Below are 22,449 nucleotides of genomic sequence, written 5' to 3'. Positions count from 1 at the left end.
CTCTACACCATGCCACTCTACACCACTCTCTCAAAACCAAAGCACCCTATGCCAACTACTTTGCCCGACTGCACTTTACGCCACTAAACTCTACTACATTCTATTGTATGCCACTGCAATCTACACCACTGCATGCCATGTCACTCTACACCATTTTGCGCTACGTCACTGCACTCTATGCCACTCTATTCTACTCTGCATCACTGTACTCTACGCACTGCAATCTATGCCACTCTATTCTACTCTGCATCACTGCACTCTGTCACTGCTCTCTACTCCACTCTGTACCACTCCATGATGCAGCACTCTTCATAACTACTCTACACCACTGCATTCTATGACACTATGCTGCACTCTACACCACTTCACTACACGCCACTGCACTCTACCCTGCACCACTCCACTCTACTTTGCAACACAACTATCTCTGCCACTGAACTCTGCATTGCTCCACTCTTCCCCTCTGTACTCCACACCACTGCATTCTACAACACTCAACTCTATACCACTACACTCTACGCCACTTCACGCTACTCTGAAATAATCTACTCTATGCCACTCCATACTATGCCACTTTATTCTACTCCGCTGCACTCTATACTAATGTCCTCAATACCACTTTACTCAAAACCAGTACACTCTACATCACTATACTCTGCACTACTGCACACCACTATACGCTTTGCCACTGCACGCCACTCTACACCATTGCACCAGTCTATGCCAATGCACTCTATGACAATCTATTGTGCAGCACTGTTCACTCTACCACTGAACTCCATGCCACTCTACTCTGCGCCACTTTACTCTACTCTCCACCTTTCTACCCCACTCTAATGCACTATATGACAATGCACTCTACGCCACTCTAATCTACTGTACACTCTATGGCACTGCACTCTACGTCTCTCTCCTCTACACGACTCTACTCTATGACAGTGCACTCTACCATGCACCAATGTACTCTACACCACTCTAGTCTACACCACTCCACTCCACTGTAGCTCACTCACCAACACTGCCCTCTATGCCACTACCCAGCACCACTCCACTCCATATCACTCCCCTCTACCCTGCACCACTCCACTCTTCTCTGAAACAATCTATTCTACACCAACACACTCTATGCCCCTCTACTCCACTGTGTCACTCCACTCTTCACCACTGCAATCAATGCTGCGTCACTCTACTCTATGCCACAGCACTCAACTATGTATCACTATACTCTACCCTGCACCACTCTACTCTGAAACAATCTATTCTATGACACTGCACTCTATGCTGCGTGACTCTACACCGCGCACCTCTACGCCTCCACAGTCCACACTATACCACTGTTTTCTAAATCATTGCACTCTATGCCAATGCACTCTGCAAAACTTAACTCAAAACCAATGCACCCAATGCCACTGCACCTACGTCAACTACTTTTCACCACAGCACTTTACGCCACTATACTCTACAACATTCTACTCCATGCCACTGCACTCTATACCACTGCATGTTACATCACGCTACTCTATTGCACTCTATGTCACTCTATTCTAATCTGTACCACTGTACTCTGTCACTATACCACTGTACCACTCTGCAACACTGCACTCTGACACTCTACTCTGCATGACTCCACTCTATGCCACTGTACGCTATGCCACTATTGCCCTTTACACTACACTTTACACCACAGCACACCATGCCACTGCACTCTACCCAGTACTACTTCAATCTACCCTGCACCACTCCACTCTATGGCACTTCACTCTATGCCACTGCAATCTACATCTTCACCACTCTACTAAATACCACTGCACACTACACTACATCACTGCACTATACGCCAATGCACAATACACCACTTTACTCAAAACCATTGCACTCTAAGCCAATCTTCTCTGCACAACTGTACTTCACGCAACTTCGCTTTAGGCCACTCTACTCCACTCGATGGTGCTCTACTCTATTAAACTCTGCTTCACTGACACACTACTCCACTTCACTCTATTCCACTCCACTCAATGACAATCTACTCTGCTCTACATCACTCTACAACACTGTACTCCACTCTACGTAACACCCTCTATGCCACTCCACTCTGCCCCACATCAATCACCAACACTGCCTCTCCACTCTAGACACTCTACTCAACTTTGACACTGTAGTCAACTCTATGACGCTCTACTCCCTCCAGAACACGCCACATCATATGCTACTCCATGACACTCTACTCCTCTCCTCTCCGTGCCACTCAACTCTACTGTACGTCACTCCACACCACTCTCCATAACTCAACTAACTTTTAGCCATGCTGAACAGCAGCCACTCTGGTGAACAACAGTGCCGAAAAATATTGGCAAAGCCAATAGCTCTTACATAGGCGAGACCTATTGGCTTTGCCAATGCTTGTTCTACATTGCCTAATGATGCAGAGTTTTGTGGTGATTAGTTAAAGAGGTGCAAAGAAAGAAAGATGGTCCCAAAAATGTTCTTCCACCAATGTATTTTCCATAGACTTTTTCAAAAAACGTAGCAGCAAAATGACTGAATGGATTTTCATGAAATATTTCAAGCACATAGATTATGCTGTGAGAAGAGTCCTTTTTATTACTGGATTAAATTTGGTTCTGTAGTTTTTGAAGTAATAAGAGGCAAAAAGGATGCTTTATACCGCGGGACCTTCATGCATAATGTGTAACTTGGCAATGCCGAAACACAATCTGATTGGTTAATAAAAGCCATTGCAAATTAAAAGGCAGCCATGTTGATTAGGACACACTTTGCCTTCATTCTGTGTTTTACTGTGAAATACAAGATATTACTGCTTTTTTAATGTACAGGACGAAATGAGTCAATTCAGCAAAACTCTGCAGAAGTAGGTTAGAGTAGTTTTACTGATTTATATATATATATTTAAAATAGGTTATCTCGCAAAAGTATCTAGAAAGAAGCGCAGTACTTCGAGAAACGTAAAAAAGGAATTTATATATGACAAAATACAATTAGACTTAATGTAGGGTAGCTTTTAAAAAAACCTTTTTTTTAACTAAACATATTTAAATATGTTTGCCAAACCAAGTTTTGAAATGAAAAAATGGCGTCCATAAGTTGTACAATGTACACTTACAGGACAACATAGTGCTGCATTGGAATATTTGATATTCAAATGAAAACTGGACGACAAGTTATGATCTTAAAGGAATGCTGAGACTACCTTGTTGACATGTCTTCGAGCATTTTCAAACTTTTCACTTTTATCTTTGACAAATCTCTAAGAACACTTCATGTATGTTTACAAACATAGACATTAAGATGGAAAATGGCTCATTCATATAAATTTCCAGTCTAATTCCAGTTAAGTCCTACATCATTGCCACCACAGTGGATAACCATATAGTGGAAGATGGGCACTAACAAAGGAAAGTAGAGGGAGTAACTGATAACACTTCAAACCTCTTGTACCTATATATGTTACTTCTTCTCCTTTCAAACCTGAATCAATTCCAACATCTGCTTTCTTGGCATGCTCAATTATAGGCTTGACTACAATTAAGCCTATTAAAGTAGCACAATACTACCGGTTAGAAATGGAGTTTCTGGTTGGCTAGGGTATACACCTAAGCCAGAACCCACCACCCTAGTTGGGGTAAGGGATTACATACACAAGATAACCCCTGCTCACCCCCCTTGGTAGCTTGGCAGAGCAGTCAGGCTTATCCCAGAGGCAATGTGTAAAGTGTTTGCGCAACACACACACACACACCAGTAACACACTAGGCACGTCACAAAAGAGACTCCGCACAAGGTTATATAAAAATATCCTTTGTATCACACATAAAACACATTATGCCACAATCACATAAATCATTTTGCCAATCAGGGACTTGTCATAACATATGTAGATCATAAGTCAATTTGCCAACTAGGCACTTATCATGACATCACAGGTAATGCAATAAGGTAAACACAGATTGCACAGGTTAGGAAAACCTGCTGTTGGTGAAAGAGAGCTGCCAACGCGAGTCCTCTGCACGGTGTCCTCTACCCAGGATGCAGTTCTTAAGAAGGGGCCTCAACAGGGGGGACTCGACGGCCAGCCGCAGGTACCACAAGCTGGCACTGTTTCCTCCCACGCTCACCACTTGTGGAGGGCTCCTTTCTTTCTTTGTCCCTGCATCACGATTTCCTTTCCAAAGGAAGGGGGGGCCGCGCTGAAGAGGGACTGCATTTGCGTTGCTGATGCGAGCCGCCAATGCTTCTTTCTCTTCTTGTCGCCGAGTGAGCCCACACCTCAGGCTCAGGGAGCAGAATTTCAGGTAGCCACGTGCTTGTGTTTAGAGCCCAATAAACTTGCCCCATGTAGCGCTTACTACGTGCTTCGCATCGGAAAAAGAGATCGCTGGGAAGCACAATGCAGAGGTCGGGGGCAAGTACAACTCCTCCCCCTGTGTTGAGCTGAAAAAGACAGAAATCCTTTCACGCTTTAAAGTAGCAGGGTGAGAACAGTCCAGTTGTCCCTTCTGCTCCAGACAGGAGTAGCAACTGCAGCCGTCTCACCCCAAACAAATCTAATCAGGGGCAGTGCTACTCACAGAGCTTCCAGGCAGGCTACTTTCAGATTCAGCAAGGTTCTTTCCTGGCTGGCAGGGTACTCTTGTTCCTTGAATAATCTAAAATCCTTTATTTTTTAGTGTAATAATTATACCCCAAAATGTCATTGTTCTCTTTGTGTAAGGGTCTCTGAACCCAGTCCAACCTCAGCCCTGTCATCCCTGGTTCAGCATGACCACAGGGGTGGAGACAGCATTGTGAAGAAGGAGACACAGCCTACTCAGGTGTACGCAAAATTCCTCCCACCAATCTAAATGCCGACCAAGTGTATTCAGCTCTGCGATGAGTCAGCCAGGCAAGGCAGGACACACCTCAACACCCACAGTAACTGTCTAGAATGAATGCACATCCTAGCTCCTGTCTCACAGGCACACAAAATGGTAAAGTAAGAAAATGGCCACTTTCTAAAAATGCAAAACCAAAGGGGATGATGCATCCATCATTTGTTGAGCATTGCAAGCACTCACCCCCAGTCAACTGATCTGGGTTTAATCCATAATCATTCTTTAGCTCACTTCGCCACCCCAGTTCAGACATGGCCATATGCAAATCAGTCAGACCCTGTGCCTCATGGGAACAGTCCAGCCCGAACTGCCAAGCCATGTCTTTCCTGGACTGTAAACAAGCATCCTGGGACCGGTTTCTGGCTAATCAGCCGTCATCAGCCAGGCTAGCTTGAATCCAGGGGCAAAATGAGCAAGGGACCCACGTCTGGGCATACCCTGTCAACTTAGGGCAACAAAGCAAAACCAAAGGGGATGATGGACAGGGTCAGACTGATTTGCATATGGACATGTCTGAACTGGGGGGCGGAGTGAGCTAAAGAATGATGATGGATTAAACCCAGATCAGTTGACTGGGGGTGAGTGCTTGCAATGTTCAACACTCCGTCCATCATCCGCTTTGGTTTTGCTTTGTTCGCCACGTTAAATTCCGTCAGTAATGGTGCATTAGCAGCACTCTTGCTTAGACAGCTGAGGAGGCTAAAATGTGTTACTTTGCATTTCAGTGCGGTGATGCGGACCACCACACTGAAATGAGTTAGTCTAACACTTGATGCGTGATACTTGGCAGAGCTGACAGTGGTAGGTCTGAGACACATTTACAGGGCTACCCATGTGGGTGATACAACCAGTGCTGCAAGCCTACTAGTAGCATTTGACTTACAGGCCCGGCACACACCATGCACTTTACAAGGGACTTACCAGTAAATCAAGTATGCCAATCATAGATTAAAAATCACTGTCACAATTTATACAGAGAGCATATGCACTATGGCACTGATCAGCAGTGGTAAAGTGCCCAGAATCCATAGCCAACAAAAACTAGGTCAGAAAAATAGGAGGCAAAAGGCAAAATGTTTAGGGATAAACCTGTCAACCGGGCCAGGTCTAACACTACGAAAAACCAAAACATGAGGTCAGAAAATGAACTAGTCAGCACAAAGGAAGTTTGAAACAAACATTTCTAGTCAAACAACAATGAAAACCAATAGAAAACTAGATAAGAAATCAATTTAGGAAGAAAAACTTTGTGATTGTTTATTAACACAAAGTAGGCTATAAACACAGCCCTATACTACTAAATAACATCAACAACCACAAATACATTACAGGGAGATTGAAAATTATACCTCATTGCCTCTACCTCTGCACACACCACCCCACTGTACAACACGCTACTCTAAGACACTCCACTGTACTACACTATGTGTTACTTCACTATACAAGAACACCACGTCACGCCACTCTATGCCACTCCCCTTTATGCCACTCTACTCGGTGCCACTCCACTCTACGACACACCACTCCACTCCACTCTACTCCATGACACTCTAAGCCAAAGGCCGTGTGCACCAAGGAAGGGAATACTTTCATTGAAGAGGAATACGGTATGCCATTAACAAATCCCAGAAATTTCATGGACAGAAAAACTAAAGTTAAAATTAAATAATAGTTAGAATAGGCAGGAACACCTTCACATATGTTTCAACAAAATCTTCACATTTCACATCTAAAAAGCAGTTGAAATATAATTATGGCCCCACAATCCTTAAGGCACAAAAACAGCCATGTAAATTATAACTTGCACACCAAATGTAACGCTTATAATCTTACAAATGTATGCCTATAAGTAACACCACACAAAAACCACAACGTCACTGAACATGTACGCAAACCAGTTATAGCTAATATAGCCACAGATGTCTCACTTATAATGTTAATAAGTATGCAATAAGCAATCAGATCCATTCAGTAACGTTTTAGTTTTAATTCCTAACAATAACTTTTAAAGTAAGAGAGAGTGAGTAAGAGTGTGGGTTTTAAACATAACTGCGCAGTAAAAAGAAGAGCATAATTCCCCTGCTACTAATCATTGCCCATTGTCTTACAAATATGTATTCATTAAACATTCTAATTTCAGTAAATGCTCAAACCTAGTTGCACCCTGAAGCAAACACTATTTTAAAGAAATATTTTCTTGTCTGATAAGGCAATCAATTAGGAACCCTTCAAATGAAATGGCAGTAAATTTGTGAAGTTACCTTGAAAATCTTAGATTAATTCATTTTACATTTATCAATGGCACATTTCAGACACATGTCAGAGAAGACATAAGGACTGCAAAATGTTCCAAAATGTGAGCTGGACAAAGCTTCAAATATAATCTGTAATTAAACACATATATACACCTACTGGAAACAAATAATTTCTACCAACAATTGGATAATATGACTTCATTGGATTCTGGCCATGGAAGTGTTCAGTAGATCTAGATTATGTATTATGTCAACTAACCATAGATAGTTCAGCAACCTAGCTTAACTTTCCGCAAAAGGAAGGCTGAAATGACATAGGAACAAGCCTAATATACGAAAAAGGACTAGCCTAATTTAGGACTAAGGGATCCAGTGCATCCTAATTAAGTGAAATACATAAGGATATCAAATAAAAACCCAGAGACATCTTTGCAGATTTTTAGGTAGCTTAGTTCTAAATGGGAATACAAGCTTGCCGCGCAATGATGAAAACAGAACACTGATGCATGTCGAGGCCATCAGGACACTGCGCTCCGCTATCTGTAAAACTGTAAATCAGATGAAGGCTGGACTACGGCAACACTCTCTGTGCTGGAATCTCCAAAACACTCCTTCACAGACTCCAGGCCATCCAGAACACAACCACAAAACTCATACTCCACCTCCCATGCAGCACCTCAGGAAGCTTCATTGGCTCTCCGTTCACAAGCACAAACTTCAACTTCTCGCACACACATACAAAACCTTACACAACACAGGACAAGAATACCTGAACAGTCACATACCCTTTTATCAACCCACTAGACACCTACGCTCTGCTTCACTCCCAGTCACACACTCCCTGTATCTGCATCCCTGTATCTGTATCCCTATATCGCACCCAAGACATGGAACAACCTCCCTCAACATATTAGAGCCTCCTTCTCACTTTTTGAGCCTCGCAAGAAGCTGAAGTCCTGGCTCTTCATATAACACAAGGGGACCACACACCAACACAACTTGGCCAAGTGCCTGGATACACTCTCAGATGATTAGTGTGCTATACAAATCAACATAACATATATGAGTTATAACAAATTATCTATATACCACGATCCATAGTAGAGACATAACTTAGAATCCAACTGTTGCAAGTCAGGCTAACAAAAAGCATATTGGCCAATCATATGTTTATGTAAGTGTTTAAAAACCAATTATAATATACAGGATGTGAAAGCTCACCTGCAAAATTAGGCATTGTGTTGCACTTTCTTTGGAGACTAAACGCAGCGACTGAAGATAGTTTAAACTCTAGTAGACCGGAATTTGTAAATTCTTACAAATACTCTGAAGTAAGTCATGTATTACCTGTTCATAGTTCAGACGTTGAGCTTCAGAGATGTCTTTTGGTTTTGCTTCCAGAATATAGTCCCCTGTGAAAACAAGTTGAAAATTACATGAAAAAATTCATAATCTTCTCATTATGAATTTTTCAAACTAGGGATCAAGTATTTAGGATGAAAAAACAGAACGAAATTAAAAGATGCAAGCAGTTTGCCACAAAGGAAACATTTTAGGTGGGCCATTTTTTCTAAAATGTTTTCCATTAGCCTTTCAACGTTTGAAGGCAGATTGGAGAAAGATTCCTTTTTGCACAGAGTTGTTCTGGGCCACATGCAACATTATGCCATCACACCTTTGGTAAAGAAACGGCCAACTTGAAAGCCTTGACTGTCAGCCAAACTGCAACCTATCCTACACCAACAAGATCATGAAAAGGACGTTTACAAGACAGCTTCAACAATACTTAGAGCTCAATGTCATGATTTATAATCATTTAACTGGGTTCCAGCCAGTAATGCACCCTTGCTAATATTAGAGAAGAGCTGCAGAGTTCTTTGAACAAAAACAAGTCCTCAAACTTCCCAATCTATCAGTAGTCTACAATGCCATGGGTTAGAACAAATTCCTGCTAAGCAGAAAGAACTGGGCTGAATGTGTTGGCTCTGCCTTGTAAAGTACTTGGTCGTTTCTCTCCCATCAAAGCCCATAAGTTTAAAGATGTTCGATTAATTCTTCAGTCAAAAAATGCCATTTGCCACAGAGTTCATCTCTTTCATTCCTACTGTTCAAATCTGGATGTGCCAGTTGAAGTTCTTACAGCAGTACCAGATCAACCTCCAAATACACACTCCTGACACTCAAATCAACTTTAATCTAAAAACATATTCAGCGATCCAGGCCAGATATCTTTTTGTGTGAATCGCATATTCTTTTGGATGACCGAGTGCTCCAGATACCTGAACAGAGTTATTTTACTCATGGGAGGACCAAAATCTACCTCAATACCATGCAAGGAGTCCACCAACTTCTGAGCACCACAGTCCACTGAACTAAAACCGGAGACTCCAAGCTGTTTTCTGTTCTCAAAGCCAATTCAACTGTCAAGGGCATAAATCGACAGATCTCCATTACGTGGAAAATATGTCCTCTCCTCTGAAATTACGAGTGTGTGGGGCTAAGCAGAGTCATTTTAGTGACCCACTTATATTACTGCAGCATTGTTTAAACCAGGTTAACAAATAAACGTATAGAAAGTCGTCAAAAGATTCAGAACCAAGCAACCATAGTTTATCGATAAGGTGTGATAAACAAAACGATCCTTGAAAACACTTTGACTAGGTCCCATGATTACATGAATAACATTCTATACCATACAAAAGGCTTACTTGGGGCCTTGTTGGGCCCAGTGGCAGGTTCCTTGCTTGCTGTCCCATAGGAGTCAAGCTTAACTTCACTGACGAGACCCAACAAGGTTGAACTGGTCTCAGGTTGCTATTCAGAGTAGACGTAGACTAAAATTAGGATTGAACTGTTCCCACTGGAACAGGCCTCAAACTGAGTTGTATACAGCTCCTGACTGTCTCATATGGTGCACTGGGCAAAACAAACTGGAATGCAATCAAAGCATTTTTAATTGGCTGAAACCTTTGCAAATATTCCCTCATCACTTATTGTTGGTTATGGGGAGCTCAGCAAAATGTATTGTTAAGTTAAAACGTTTTTTCAGTTTGTATGAAAACAGAAACACTAAGCAGTGGCATTGCAAGGCAACACGTATAGGTAAACATTAGTCCGAGATTCAAAGCTGTTTTTAAAACACAGGTTATGCTAGAAAGAAAAAGAGCAATAAAACTGCCACTGTCATACTGTTTAGTCGATAGCTATTTGAAGATCTGACTTCTTGCAAAGCTGGTAGCAGAGCAAAACAGATAAAACTAACAACGATTAAGGCAGAAACAGTGAAGAAAGAGATAAGGCTAGTGTAGTGTTCTGTTATGTAGCAGGTAATGGACCAGAGTTGGGTGAGGCCTGTTTCGTAGAATGAGCAATGCATTTAGTAGCTGTCAAGACTTTCCCAATTGGTCTTTCGCTAGTGAGTCTTTCCTAGAACTATGCATTTAAGAATGTTTGATACCTAAATCGATCACACAAATGTTGAAAACGTGTTGCCAGAACAATACTGATCTATGCACTAAACCCAGTTATAGACAATTACTGTGGTTAAGAGATACTTTTAAGGGATAATCATGATGACCTAAAAATGCTTGAGCTGGATTATAATGAAATGATTATGCCAAAGAACAAGTTAATTAACTCCGCCAGCACTCTTTCTGGTGGATATTCTAGCTAATCGCATATTCCTCATCATTAGAATATTCTCAGGCATTAGACTGGATCTGGGTGGAAAATCTTTTCAGCAATGTTCGCAGTGCGCCGGTAGTTGGAGTCATATGTCTCTACGGTGACAGTGTTGTGTCCTGGGGTACATGGCTCTTATGTAAGCAAGGCAAATGGACCCCCAGATTGGTATTAAAATAAAGATATTTGGGGTGCAGTAGGCACATCACACCATAGAACTTAATGTCAACTGCACCTGTTGTACTAATGGTAGTTAGGTCACATCTTATGGTCTCCAAGGTCTGCTATCTACCTGCTTTCACTTTCTTCTCACTTTGTCCATCGCAGTCTCATCTCCTACCTCCCATTCAAGTCATCTTACCTAACCCATTCTTCTCTCGCTCTCTCTTCACCCTCTTTTCTGTGAAACACTATCGCCTTTCTTCCTTCTCTTGACATAATTTCTGACCCCTTTCTTTTCCTCTTCGTGTGCCTCTCTTGCTCTCCTTTCTCTCCCACCTCTAATTCATCCTTCCATCCTGTCATGTTCCCTCTTCTTTCTTTTGCCCTCTCATTTCTTTTATCCCTTTCTTCTCATCCATTTCACCCTTATTTTGTATTCCCTCTGTGCCCCTCCTCGTTGCACTCTCTTAAAAAAATAAACACAAAGCTGGGACCCAGGCAGCCAGGCTCTGTGTTGGAAGAATTCGGGGCAGCCTCTAAACTAACTGCAACTGCTGCAGGGCAAACTGGACCCTTCTACTTCTGGACCCCGGTGCCACACCACCGGGGGGCAAAACCAGTAGCTGTGCACCTATTCAGTGACTTCATATGCTTCTGGAAGTGATTGAGCAGAGGCACATTTAAGCACCACCCATGCGTACTGAGGTCAGTTTTATAATCTTTCTGGAACCTTGTTATGATGTTCTGGAGTCCACATCAAAGAACAGGGAGGTGGGATGGCAGTGAGGAATATATGGTTAGATAAGGGTGTTCACCACTAAGCATATTACTTAAGATATTTCTAACCACAGATTCCTTACCTTCCGAACAGACACCGCCGGCTACTGCCGGCGGTGTCTGTTCGGAAGGTAAGGAATCTGTACTCTTCCCAAAAGTGGAAGGTCTGATGAGTGGACTTCGATTAGGAAGTCTGAAGAGGGTAGTTGAATGGGAGTATAAACACTTAGGGTAGCACAATTTCATGGGCCAGTTTCAGGTTATTTTACGTATTTTGTAAAGCGCATGGCAACCTTAGAAGAACGTTTCCTAGCACTGAGCTCAATATGGACAATAGAACTAGCTAAAAGGATCTCAGTAACATTAAGCCAATTGGAAGGGGGTCAGAGGATGAAAACAACCACGTTTTTAGCAATTTACGAAACCGGGAAAGAGAACTACATTCCCTGAGTGTCAGAGGCAGATCATTCCAAAGCTTTGGTCTCGGAAAAGGAAAAAACTCAACCACCCTGTTGAGTTTTCCTACATTTAGGAATTGCGGCCAGACATAGCTGGAGTACAGCGAAATGGGAAATGGACAGGTTTGTACCCGGACACAAAATGTTCTGAGGTAGCCAGGTCCAGTGTTAGCCAGGCATTTGCGAATTTAGCACAACAATTGTACCCGCAGCTCAATGGGCAACCAGCTCAGGTTCCTAAGCATGATGGCAGCGGCACTGAACCTAGGAGGGTGGAGCAAGAGGCGAGCTGCCACCTTTGCACAAGTTGGAGACGTTTAAGCAATGTTTAGCCACCCCCAGGTACAGAATATTCCCATAGTCCCGGCCCTGCCGGCACCTCTCCTCGGTCCTCTTCATCTTCTTGTCTTCATCTCCCGGCAGTAGGAAGCACCTGGGCTCCCAGGATCCCCTAAGCCAATCACAACACTGTAATGCAGCATTGTGATTAGTAAGAGTGCCGTGGTTCGGTGCTCAGGCAGGGACTGGAAGCCTGGGCATGTTCTCCACCCAGGCTGTAATGCAGCGTGGATGGAGAACATGCCAAGCGCGCATGACTGTTTGATAAGCCCAAGACTGCCGACCAAACTGTCATCTGCACTTGGAGTGTCACCACTCCTCCCCCTACAGTGCTCTGGCGTAAAGGAACCCAGCCACACCCACAGGAAACAACTAAGCCACAGCAGTAGGAAAAATAATATTATAACGTTTCGTTACCATCATTTTATTTTTCCTTTTTTCACTGCCTGGAGAGCAGTGGGGTGACGCTTCTCCGCTTTAGTGAAAGAGCCGCCCCTGGTCTCTGTTCAATTTGAGTGAACTTGCACCCATCCATAATGAGACATGTGAGAGACAGGAGTTAAGGGCCTCTACCTTCTGACTCTGTTGAGAAGACAGAGATACCACAATTTGGGCATCGTCTACATATGAGGCCACAAGTTTCTACTATCACAGCTAGTGGACGTACACAGATGCTGAAGAGCAGCGGGATCAGAATACATCCCTGAGGCACACCTGACAGTACGTTTTTTTTTTAACCTTTGTTGGTTGTTGGGCATCTGGAAGGTACGTTCCTGCAGAAAAGATTTTAACCAAACAGGGCCGTATCTTTGATTCCCAGACCCCTAGTCTCTGGAGGAGCGCAGTATGGTTTACACTATCAAATACAGCACTGAGATCTAACAGAACCAGTACAACCGCTCCACCATTATCCAGTTGGTGCCTCAGGAGCTCAGTAAAACCAAGAAGTGCAATTCAGGGCATTGATTGGCTCGAAACACAAATTCTGAAGGGTGGAGCACACCTAAAAAATTGGTCTGTAATTGGACTAAGTAAGAGGGTCTAAATTTGATTTTTTTTCAGCTCTGCCAAGAACCACGCATCAGGCGTCCGACTACCGCATTTCAGCGTGGTGGTCCGCATCACCGCCAAGCCATGCATTTTAGCCTCCTCAGCTGTTTAAGCAAGAGTGCTGCTAATGAAGCATTACTGACAGAATTATAGCTGGAGACTGCAGCAGCGTGCAATCATGTTGCGCGATATTCCTGTGGCTGAATTTGTTTTGGCTCATTGATTTAATTTGTCTTCTTAAAGCAATTATGTTTGTTTATATGACTGTCAATGACATTGGCTTTTTCCGACATTTTTAACATTTGTATTCATTGTTGGTATACAATTTATTTAACTTCTTCAGTGCTCATGACAGCTCCACGCGGCACTAATTCCCCGCGGCGTGGAGCTGTCATGAGCACGGAAGCGCCGCGCTCGCACCCCTTTCCCCGCGGCCGAAAAGATTGCTCCTCACTTGCTCACTTGTGTGGCTCCAACAATAAAGGAGATCTGTGACGCATCAATGTGGTTTCTTCCCCTCCCACAACCCAGAACGCTTACTCACATCTTGGAAGTAGGTCTTTAGCTCCATCATTTGCGCGAGGACATGATCATAGAGAGGCGATTTTATGGCAAGGCTCGAAGGCCAATATTATGAATATAACCTTTTATAACCATCTTCCTCTTTTGTTGCTGCTTAAGCACAGATAACTTCTTTCATATCTTAGTTCATAAATTAATGTGGCACATATGTTCAAAATTGATTTACTAAGTTTGAATTGGAGTATGTTGGTAAATGATTTGTTGATTGAGAGCAGTTGGAGTCTGTCTTTGTTTAATACATGTTCGAATTAAATATGAAGTTAAGAGTAAGGAAGTCTTTTTTTTTTTAACAACAATGTAAGGAAGTCAGGGAATTTTCTTTTTATGTTAGCGTCGCTTGTTTTTAGGCTTAATTCTAAATGAAATTAGGTGCACGTGAGCTGGTTTAAGCAGATTACAGTTGGCGAGTTGATGTTTAAAGTGTAGCACGCTCCATACGCATGGGGACGATCAATGCGTTCAGTCCGTGTGAACGCACGAGCAGGCTTGCGTCGGTTTCTTTAAAAAAATATATTTTTATTAAGACAAAGACTGGTTCAAATAAACGATACAGAGGTCACAGAGAATACAGAACTAATAAGGACAGACGGAGGATGAGAATTGCACTTATACAAAAGAGGGGAACATCACAGTGAAGGGGGGGACATTTGATTCAGAACAATCAGGCGGCATACAAAGTAGCTATTCCAAGGGCCCCAGACACATGCTCATTTTTTAGGGCAACCCCTAGCGACATATACAGTCTTCTCTCTAAACATACACCAGTCAAGATCTTTCTCCCAAGTGTCTAATGTAGCTCCCCACAATTGCGCTGTTTCGTTTGGCTACCATGAATCCCAGGGTGGCTCACTGTGTCTGATGAGTGTTAAGATCTGTTGGTTCCCATATGTTGAGGAGGCAACGTCTCGCCTCCGGTGAAAGACGGGTGTGTAGTACATTGAATAGGACCTTGTGTATTCTATGCCAAAAAGCGCCTACCAACTTACATACCCATATGATGTGAAAAAAGGTTCCTAGCAGACCGCATCCTCTCCTGCAATCCCCCCTATCCGTGATTCTCATGTGGATTTTTAGCAGTACCAGTCTGAAGCACGCCGGTATGGCGACCGCCTCTTTTTTTTTTTTTATATCTTTATTGCATTTATATTATTTTCTCGGTACAAACAAAGCAGGCAAAGATTTATATTGCACTTACATAAAAGATCAATATCACTGTGTCATTATATATATATATATATAGTCCTAGATATTACCACTTGGTGATCACAGTGTAACTCGTCTCCATTTCGCAGAAGATAACGTGCATTGGCAGTCTAGTATGGGCATACCCACGTATACTGTCACCTCCAATTGAGGAGTAGGCCATGCCCAACATATATATCTTCTTCCTGCAATAATAAGGCAGATGCAAACAGTAACATACAACTTGTGTACAATACAATTGTTGAATTATAGTAGACAATGAGGCATGGGCGCTAGGAAGTGAACAATGTCACTGATTGTAAATATCTTCATTTTCTAACTTCTGAATCACAACTAATAAAGTGAAAATAAATGTTAAAAAAAAAGAAGGAGATATCAAGTACACAATAAAATATATTTATCTAGTGTGTCATGTGCCTTTCAAGTGAAGTCATACCAAGGGTCGCGCGCAGTTTAGCAGATTTAGGTTTCTAGATCTAATCAGTATATGATTGTGTGGTGGTCAAGGTGTCATGTTGCTAAGGCTGTGTTCACGTGGCAACATGTAGGAATGTGGGGCCATTGCCCGGCTTGACAGTCGTGCTTTAGGATGCCTTGTGCACACGGCTTATCCGTTCCACCCAGGTAACAGCTCAGATATCGTCACCCACTCTCTGGGTGGGGGGAGCGCACAGCGCCGCACTAGTTTGTGTAAGAAGTTTCAGGATGTCGTCCCAGGCCTGTGGAACTTACGCAGCCCCGCCGTTTCTTCTCTATGAGGAATGGTGCTCTCTGCCTGTGCCCAATTTCTTAGAGATTTTAGCCAGTGGAGTGCCTCCGGAGGGTCTTTATGTTTCCATCTCTTGGTTATCAAACGTTTTGCAGTGATCAGACCCAAGTCACAGAATCTAGAGCTTACTTTGTTACCTTTCGTACGTTTGTAAAACCCCAGGATGCAAACCTCCCATGTGTGTGGCACTTCAGTGTTCATGCAGCTGGCAAGAGTTTCCGTTATTGAGTGCCAATAGGAGTGAAGTAGGGGGCAGGACCAGAGCATGTGTAGTAGGTCAGCATCTAGTAGCTGACATCTCGGGCAAGCAGAGGTAGCTATGTTAAAATATTTATTAATCTTGTCTGGCGAAAGATACGCTCTGTGTAGTATATATATTTATATGAGTTTGAAACGTGAATTACATGGTATTTGTGTGGCACTGGCCAGAACATGCTCCCAGTCTCGATCAGTCCAGGGCTGACCCCTGTCTTCAGCCCATCGTGCCCGGAGTCTCTGTGGTGGTTTTAACACGGGGTAAGTAGGGCCTGCACTAGCCAATGGATCACATGTGACCCCTCCCCCATCACATGCAGATACTGCAAAACTGATGTGTGTGCGGCTGAGTTGTCAGATCTCCCCATGTCAGTGTCAATGTCTGCATGATGGCTGCGTGAAGGAGGAACTGACTCACCGGCAAGCCAGTATCCACTGTCAGTGTCGCAAAAGACAACAAGGCACCATCTGCGTATAGATCCCCTAGTGTCTCCACTCCCACCTCAGTCCAGGGCATGTCCGTTACAAAGTCTCTGCCTCGGGGCGTACCAACCAATGGTAGTATTGGGGCATAAGGAATAGTGTCCTTTGTAAGTTGAAGGCTCCTACGATAGCATTTGTGGGCCAATCCCATGTGCAACTGTGTCGGACGGGGAAGTTTTGCCAGTGGGTGAAATAAGCTGTATATTTGTGTCTGTGTCCATGAACACGACGCAGTGGCGGTGTCTGCCAGGTTTTTGCTGCTTAGCCACCGTGCAACCCACTGTAGCTGCGAAGCTAGGTAATACAATTCTAGATGAGGAACTGCCCAGCCCCCACATTCCGGCGGTGCATATAGTTTTTGCAGCGCTATTCTAGGCCGTCCCGTATTCCATATTAGACCTCCGATTAACCCCTCCAGCTCCCAAAACAGCACATATACCGGCAAATTTGCTAAATATTACAGTAGCCTGGGCAACACTATCATTTTAGTGAGGGTGACGCGACTCCTCACATTTAGTGGCAGAGTCTTCCAAAACTGTATCTGCGCCCGTATGGAGGAGATGGCGAGCACTAAGTTGCCTTCCAGTATGTCCGCAGGGGCTCTGTAGATGTATATGCCCAGATATCTAACCATTGTCGGGTACCAGGCGACCGCCGTACCATTTATTGTAATATCAGTTGCGGCCACAGTCTCGCCGAAAGAATGCGCGCCCGATTTAGCCCAATTTACCCGAAGTCCTGGGACTTCTCCAAACCGACGGAATATGTTGGATATAGCTGGCGGTATATCATGTATGTCTCTCATGTACAGCAACAGATCATCGGCATTTAAGGACACTGTGTGAAGACCATCCTCCAGGGGTATGCCCCAGTCTGCTCCACTGTCTCGCAGCAGGGCTGCCAGGGATTCCATGGCAAGAGAGAAAAGCAATGGGGACAAAGGGCATCCCTGCCTAGTACCACGTCTGACCCTGATTGCATCCGACATGAGCTTGCCTGTGCAGGCCCGTACCATGGGTCGCTGGTACAATAACTGTACCATTTGTAAGTATCCGTCTCCTAGCTCGTATTTACGCAGTACCGCTGCAAGATAGGGCCACTCCACTGAGTCAAAGGCCTTCTCCAAGTCTAGTACTAAGCATCCAGCTTGTGGCCAAGTCTCCACTGCATATTTCTGAACTCTGAATAACCTACGGATGTTCAGAGAGGTGCTTCTATTCGGGACAAATCCATTTTGATCACTGTGGACCAGGGTTGGCACAAACGGGGATACACGCTTGGCTAGGGCGAAGGCGAGGATTTTATAGTCCGTGTTTAACAAAGCCAGTGGGCGATAGGAACCAAGATTTTCAGGGTCCCTACCTGGTTTCAGGGGGGAGATCAGCGTCGCCTCATTTTGCGAAGCGTAAGGGCCGAGTCATCCAGGGCCATTGTGTACACCCGCAGCAGCTCCGGTATTAATATATTGGAGTAGGCGTTAAAGAATTCAGCCGGTAGCCCATATGGGCCCGGTGACTTGCCATTTGATAGGGAGAAAATGCTGTCTCGTAGTTCGTCTGGCAGTAAAGGAACACCCAGTTCGTCCTGCTGATGCTCTGCAAGACACGGTAGTGTCAGGGCAGTGAGAAACTCTTGTATGTCCGTGTCTGTAGCTCGCAAGCACGACTGATACATCCTGGTGTAGTGCTCCACAAAGGTGTCATGTATGCCCCCCTCCCCCTCCAGCGCCTTGAGACCCTCACGGGTATGTAGCGCGCTTTATAAATGCAGTGATTGATTGATTGATGTCTCTCTTGGTATGGACCGTGTCGCCATGTATGTTATGTATAGACATTACTGGTGTGGTAACTGTGTCCTGTCGAATTAACCACGATAACAACTTGCCAGGCTTGTCTCCCATATGATGGGTGCGCGCAGAGTGTGCTGCATAATTTATATTGGGTAGTCGGTCTAGTAATCTGGAATGTTCCCCCTGATCCATGTCAACGACCCATCGTCACTCCCCACAGCCTCCTCTTCCCTTCGGAGCAGGTCATTTTCAAGATGTGCGAGTTCAGTCTCTAATTGCCTGCGCATGCCCGCCTGCATACCAAGGCATTCGCCTCTAACCACCACTTTAAACGCATCCCATTCTACTTGGGCCGTTGTGGCTGTACCAGCATTCTCCTCAAAGTAATGTAATATGTGCGTGGCCAGCAGAGTCCGGAAGGGTGCATCCAGTAATATATCTGGCTGCATTCGCCAGGTTGAAATCGGCGGACGGGGGCGTTCCCATAACATTTCCAGTATGTGCAGGTTATGATCCGAATGTGTCCTTCCTAAGTAATAGACCGCGGACACATGTGGAAGCAGCCCTTCCGAAAACATGTACCGGTCTAATCGTACATGTAAACCGTGTGCGCCAGAGTACACCCTGTCATGGGGGTTACGATGTCTACAAATGTCCTTGAGATGCCACTGCCCCGCCCAGTTAGTCAGCGCCTTCATGGCAGTATGCGTGGACGTGCCCGGGAGGGGTGGGAAGGAGCAGTCCAGGGTGGCGTCAAGTACACTGTTGTATTCTCCCCCCAAAAACATAGGTATGTCATGCCACTGCGCTAGGATGTGCGACATTTCATCGAAAAAGGCTGCTTGGTCGGTGTTGGGAGCATATACCGATGCAATCACAACCTGTCTGCCATCCAGCGTGCCCCTCACCACCACGTATTTGCCTTCTGCGTCGGTCAATGATTGTGTAATTTTAAGTGGGACCCCTGGTTGTACCCAAATTAGCGCGCCTCGTGCATATGCTGAATACCCCATAGCGTATAGCTGGCCACGCCAGCGACGGTGTAAGCGTTGGACTTCTGATTTAGCCAAGTGCGTCTCCTGCAAGAAAGCTATTAGTATGCGATGTCGTTCGAGATATGATTATATCTGATACCTGCGTGATGGTGTGTGCATGCCTCACACATTCCATGTGCCAATTTTAACTGCGGACATATTTTCTAAAGAGCATGACCCTTCGATGTGTCTCTAGCAACCCATCAGACTCACATAATATACATGACCCCGTAGTGTACAACTTCCCCCACATGACAACTAGTGGCATTTTCTGTCGAGCGAGATAGGCGTGCAATAAATGATATCCCATAATGAACCAATACAATAGCACAAACATGAAAACAATTCCAAAAGGGCGATGGTGCAACAAGCAATCGTCCAAACCCTCAATTGATGTAACAGTCAAAACGACCTGGGGGTACACTACTTATGACATTCAGGTGACCAACAATATATGTGTCCCATGTTCTAGAGGCTCCCCGTTTACAGGCATAGTACAATATAATGTAAGCAAACTATGTGCCCCAGCTCGGTGACCCCCTCTAGACCAACAATAGGCTCCGGCGCCGATCCCGCCACAGCATTAAATCAAACCCTTCCCTCCCTTCTAATAACATGTTGGCACTCACCGCACCATATGCGACACGGCGGCCGAAGTGCGGCCTCCTTATATGGACACATCATTAACAACTGGGTACTTCGGAGGAGCCTAGCTCGAGGATGGAATGGCCGCCTTTTAGCTCGGCTCCGTCGGCCCTCCGGCTAACCTCGACTATCCTGCAATATATCCTGCACTGCTGCGATACTTCCATACAGAATTCGAAATTTAAAGATCCACTCTTACTCACCGTCTGGTCCGGAGGTTCCTGTGTGCTGTGGGTCCGCAGCTGTGCCCTCGGTGAAATTGAGGCCTCCGGGCACCCGAGACCGGGACCTCGCCTGCGGGACCCGACCGGCGGAGAAGAGATTGCCGGCCCCGGCCGCGAAAGTGAGCCACTGGTGGGAACCATTATGCGTGTGCCCCGGAGATCCTGAACCGGCCCTGACGACTGGGCCGTGCGGCTGGAGGGGGACGAGATGTGTTGGGGGCTGACCGTGTGAAGGGGTCCCTTCGCCTTTGTCCTGTCCGGCGGCCCTGAACCCCGTGCCTGGCTCTCGCCTGTGGGGCCTGCCACTGTTCGGAGGGGGACCCCCCCCCCCCCCCATCGGGCGCTCGCCCGTCCTGTGCCGGTGGGGCCGTTGTTGGGAGCCTCCGGAGGTCTGTAAAGTCCTCCATTTGGGAACTGTTTGGGGGCCCACGGTGGAGTGTGGGGCGGCGAATCTCACAAGATGGCTACCGACAACGCGGGGGATGCTCCGCTCTGCATCGGCGCTCCTTACCGGCCGGATTGTGCGGCGGCCTGGGTGTGTACTCGAGCGCCCACGCCCGGAGATGTTCTGGACGCCTTGATGTCTTTGTACGCTGTCTTGTCCCCCGGTGCCTCTGCCGACCCCATGCGGCTCGCGCCATTTTGGGCCGCCGCTCTTCCATGCACCCCTATCGTCCTGATGCCGCCATTGCTTCGCCCCCCTCAGCTGCGCCAGGAGTTGCTGTTGTTATTCTTCGGCCGATTGCTGGACCGGTGACTTTTGACCCTCCGCCTCCTCACCGCCTGGATTTTGAGGACTTCCACACACCGCGGAGATTTGCTCCTTCCCGGGTGCCTGGGACTTGTGGTGGGCCGCTGTTTGATCCTGCTTCGTTGGATTCGAACTTTTGTCCTGGAGGTGTACCTTTGTATTGTCGAATTACGCATCTGGACTCCGGCTTGCCTTTGCTAGCCCTGTCGTTGCTACTACAATTAACTTCCTTTATTGACTTTTTGTGTTCCCTCCGTACGAAGGTTCTCCCTGATTTATTTCACTGCCGTGACTCTGGACAACATTATGATTATTTTGTGCTGGGTGGTCCGCCCCACATTCTCCTTTATTGGGTTGGTTTCGTGGTTCGGAAGGGTTGGGGGTGAGTTGTACGACATGATAGTTTGCTGGTTTATCTGCCCGTTGCACTGAGGTATGAACTCCCTGACACAGTGAATCGTTACACTCTCTTCCTCCTTCCCTCCCTGTGATTTTTGCTGTATGTGAAGATGTAGTATTGACTCGATGCTTATTCATTCGTTGGTCGGGGGAGGGTCGGGGCCGAATGTGTTTGCTCATATCCTTTGGCTCCTCCCTCCCATTTATTTTTGTTTTGTATTTCCTCTCCTTCTCTTTTTGTCTTCTTTCTCTACTTTCTTTTTTCCCTATATTTCGGGTTTCGGATTAGGGCGACAGGCACGCTGTTTGGAGGGTAGGCCGTAGCCTTCTGCAGGGGTGCGGGGTGGGACGGGTGGGCGGGGTCTTTCAGATGTTTTCTTTTGGTTCTATGGCCCTTTTCTATCCCTTTTTCGCGGTGCCGCATCTGTCCTCGCTTCTCAGGCATGAGCGGGTTGGGGTCTGTTGCTATGCCACTTTTATCGGTTGCGATGCTTCGTAGTGACTGCCATACCCTTTTATTTGCCAGCTCTCCACTTTCTTCTGTGCTATTAGCCGCGGGTTGCCTGGCCCGGGGTGGCGCCCATCTTGCACGATTGTGTTTCTCCTTTTATATTTCTTTATTTTGTTCTTTCTCTTTCTTTCCCTCCCCTTTCTGTCCCCTCCCTTTTTGGTTTCTTTCCTCTGTTTCCCCCCCCCCTTTTTCC

General features: G+C 45.4%; 1 protein-coding gene across 1 annotated transcript in view; it reads right to left on the bottom strand.

Annotated features, from left to right (window-relative positions):
• The window catches only part of MINDY2 (MINDY lysine 48 deubiquitinase 2), a 715,083-nt gene that overhangs the window by 470,134 nt on the left and 222,500 nt on the right, over window positions 1-22,449 (bottom strand). The window contains exon 3 of the mRNA XM_078685168.1: window positions 8,492-8,556. Within this exon, the coding sequence (XP_078541294.1) occupies window positions 8,492-8,556 (65 nt within the window). The remainder of the gene's footprint in view (window positions 1-8,491; window positions 8,557-22,449) is intronic.

This window comes from Lissotriton helveticus, chromosome 3_2 (genome assembly GCF_964261635.1).
Source record: "Lissotriton helveticus chromosome 3_2, aLisHel1.1, whole genome shotgun sequence".
Lineage (NCBI taxonomy): Eukaryota > Metazoa > Chordata > Amphibia > Caudata > Salamandridae > Lissotriton > Lissotriton helveticus.
Note: the sequence above shows the minus strand (reverse complement) of the source record. Positions and strands in the feature narration are given on the sequence as shown.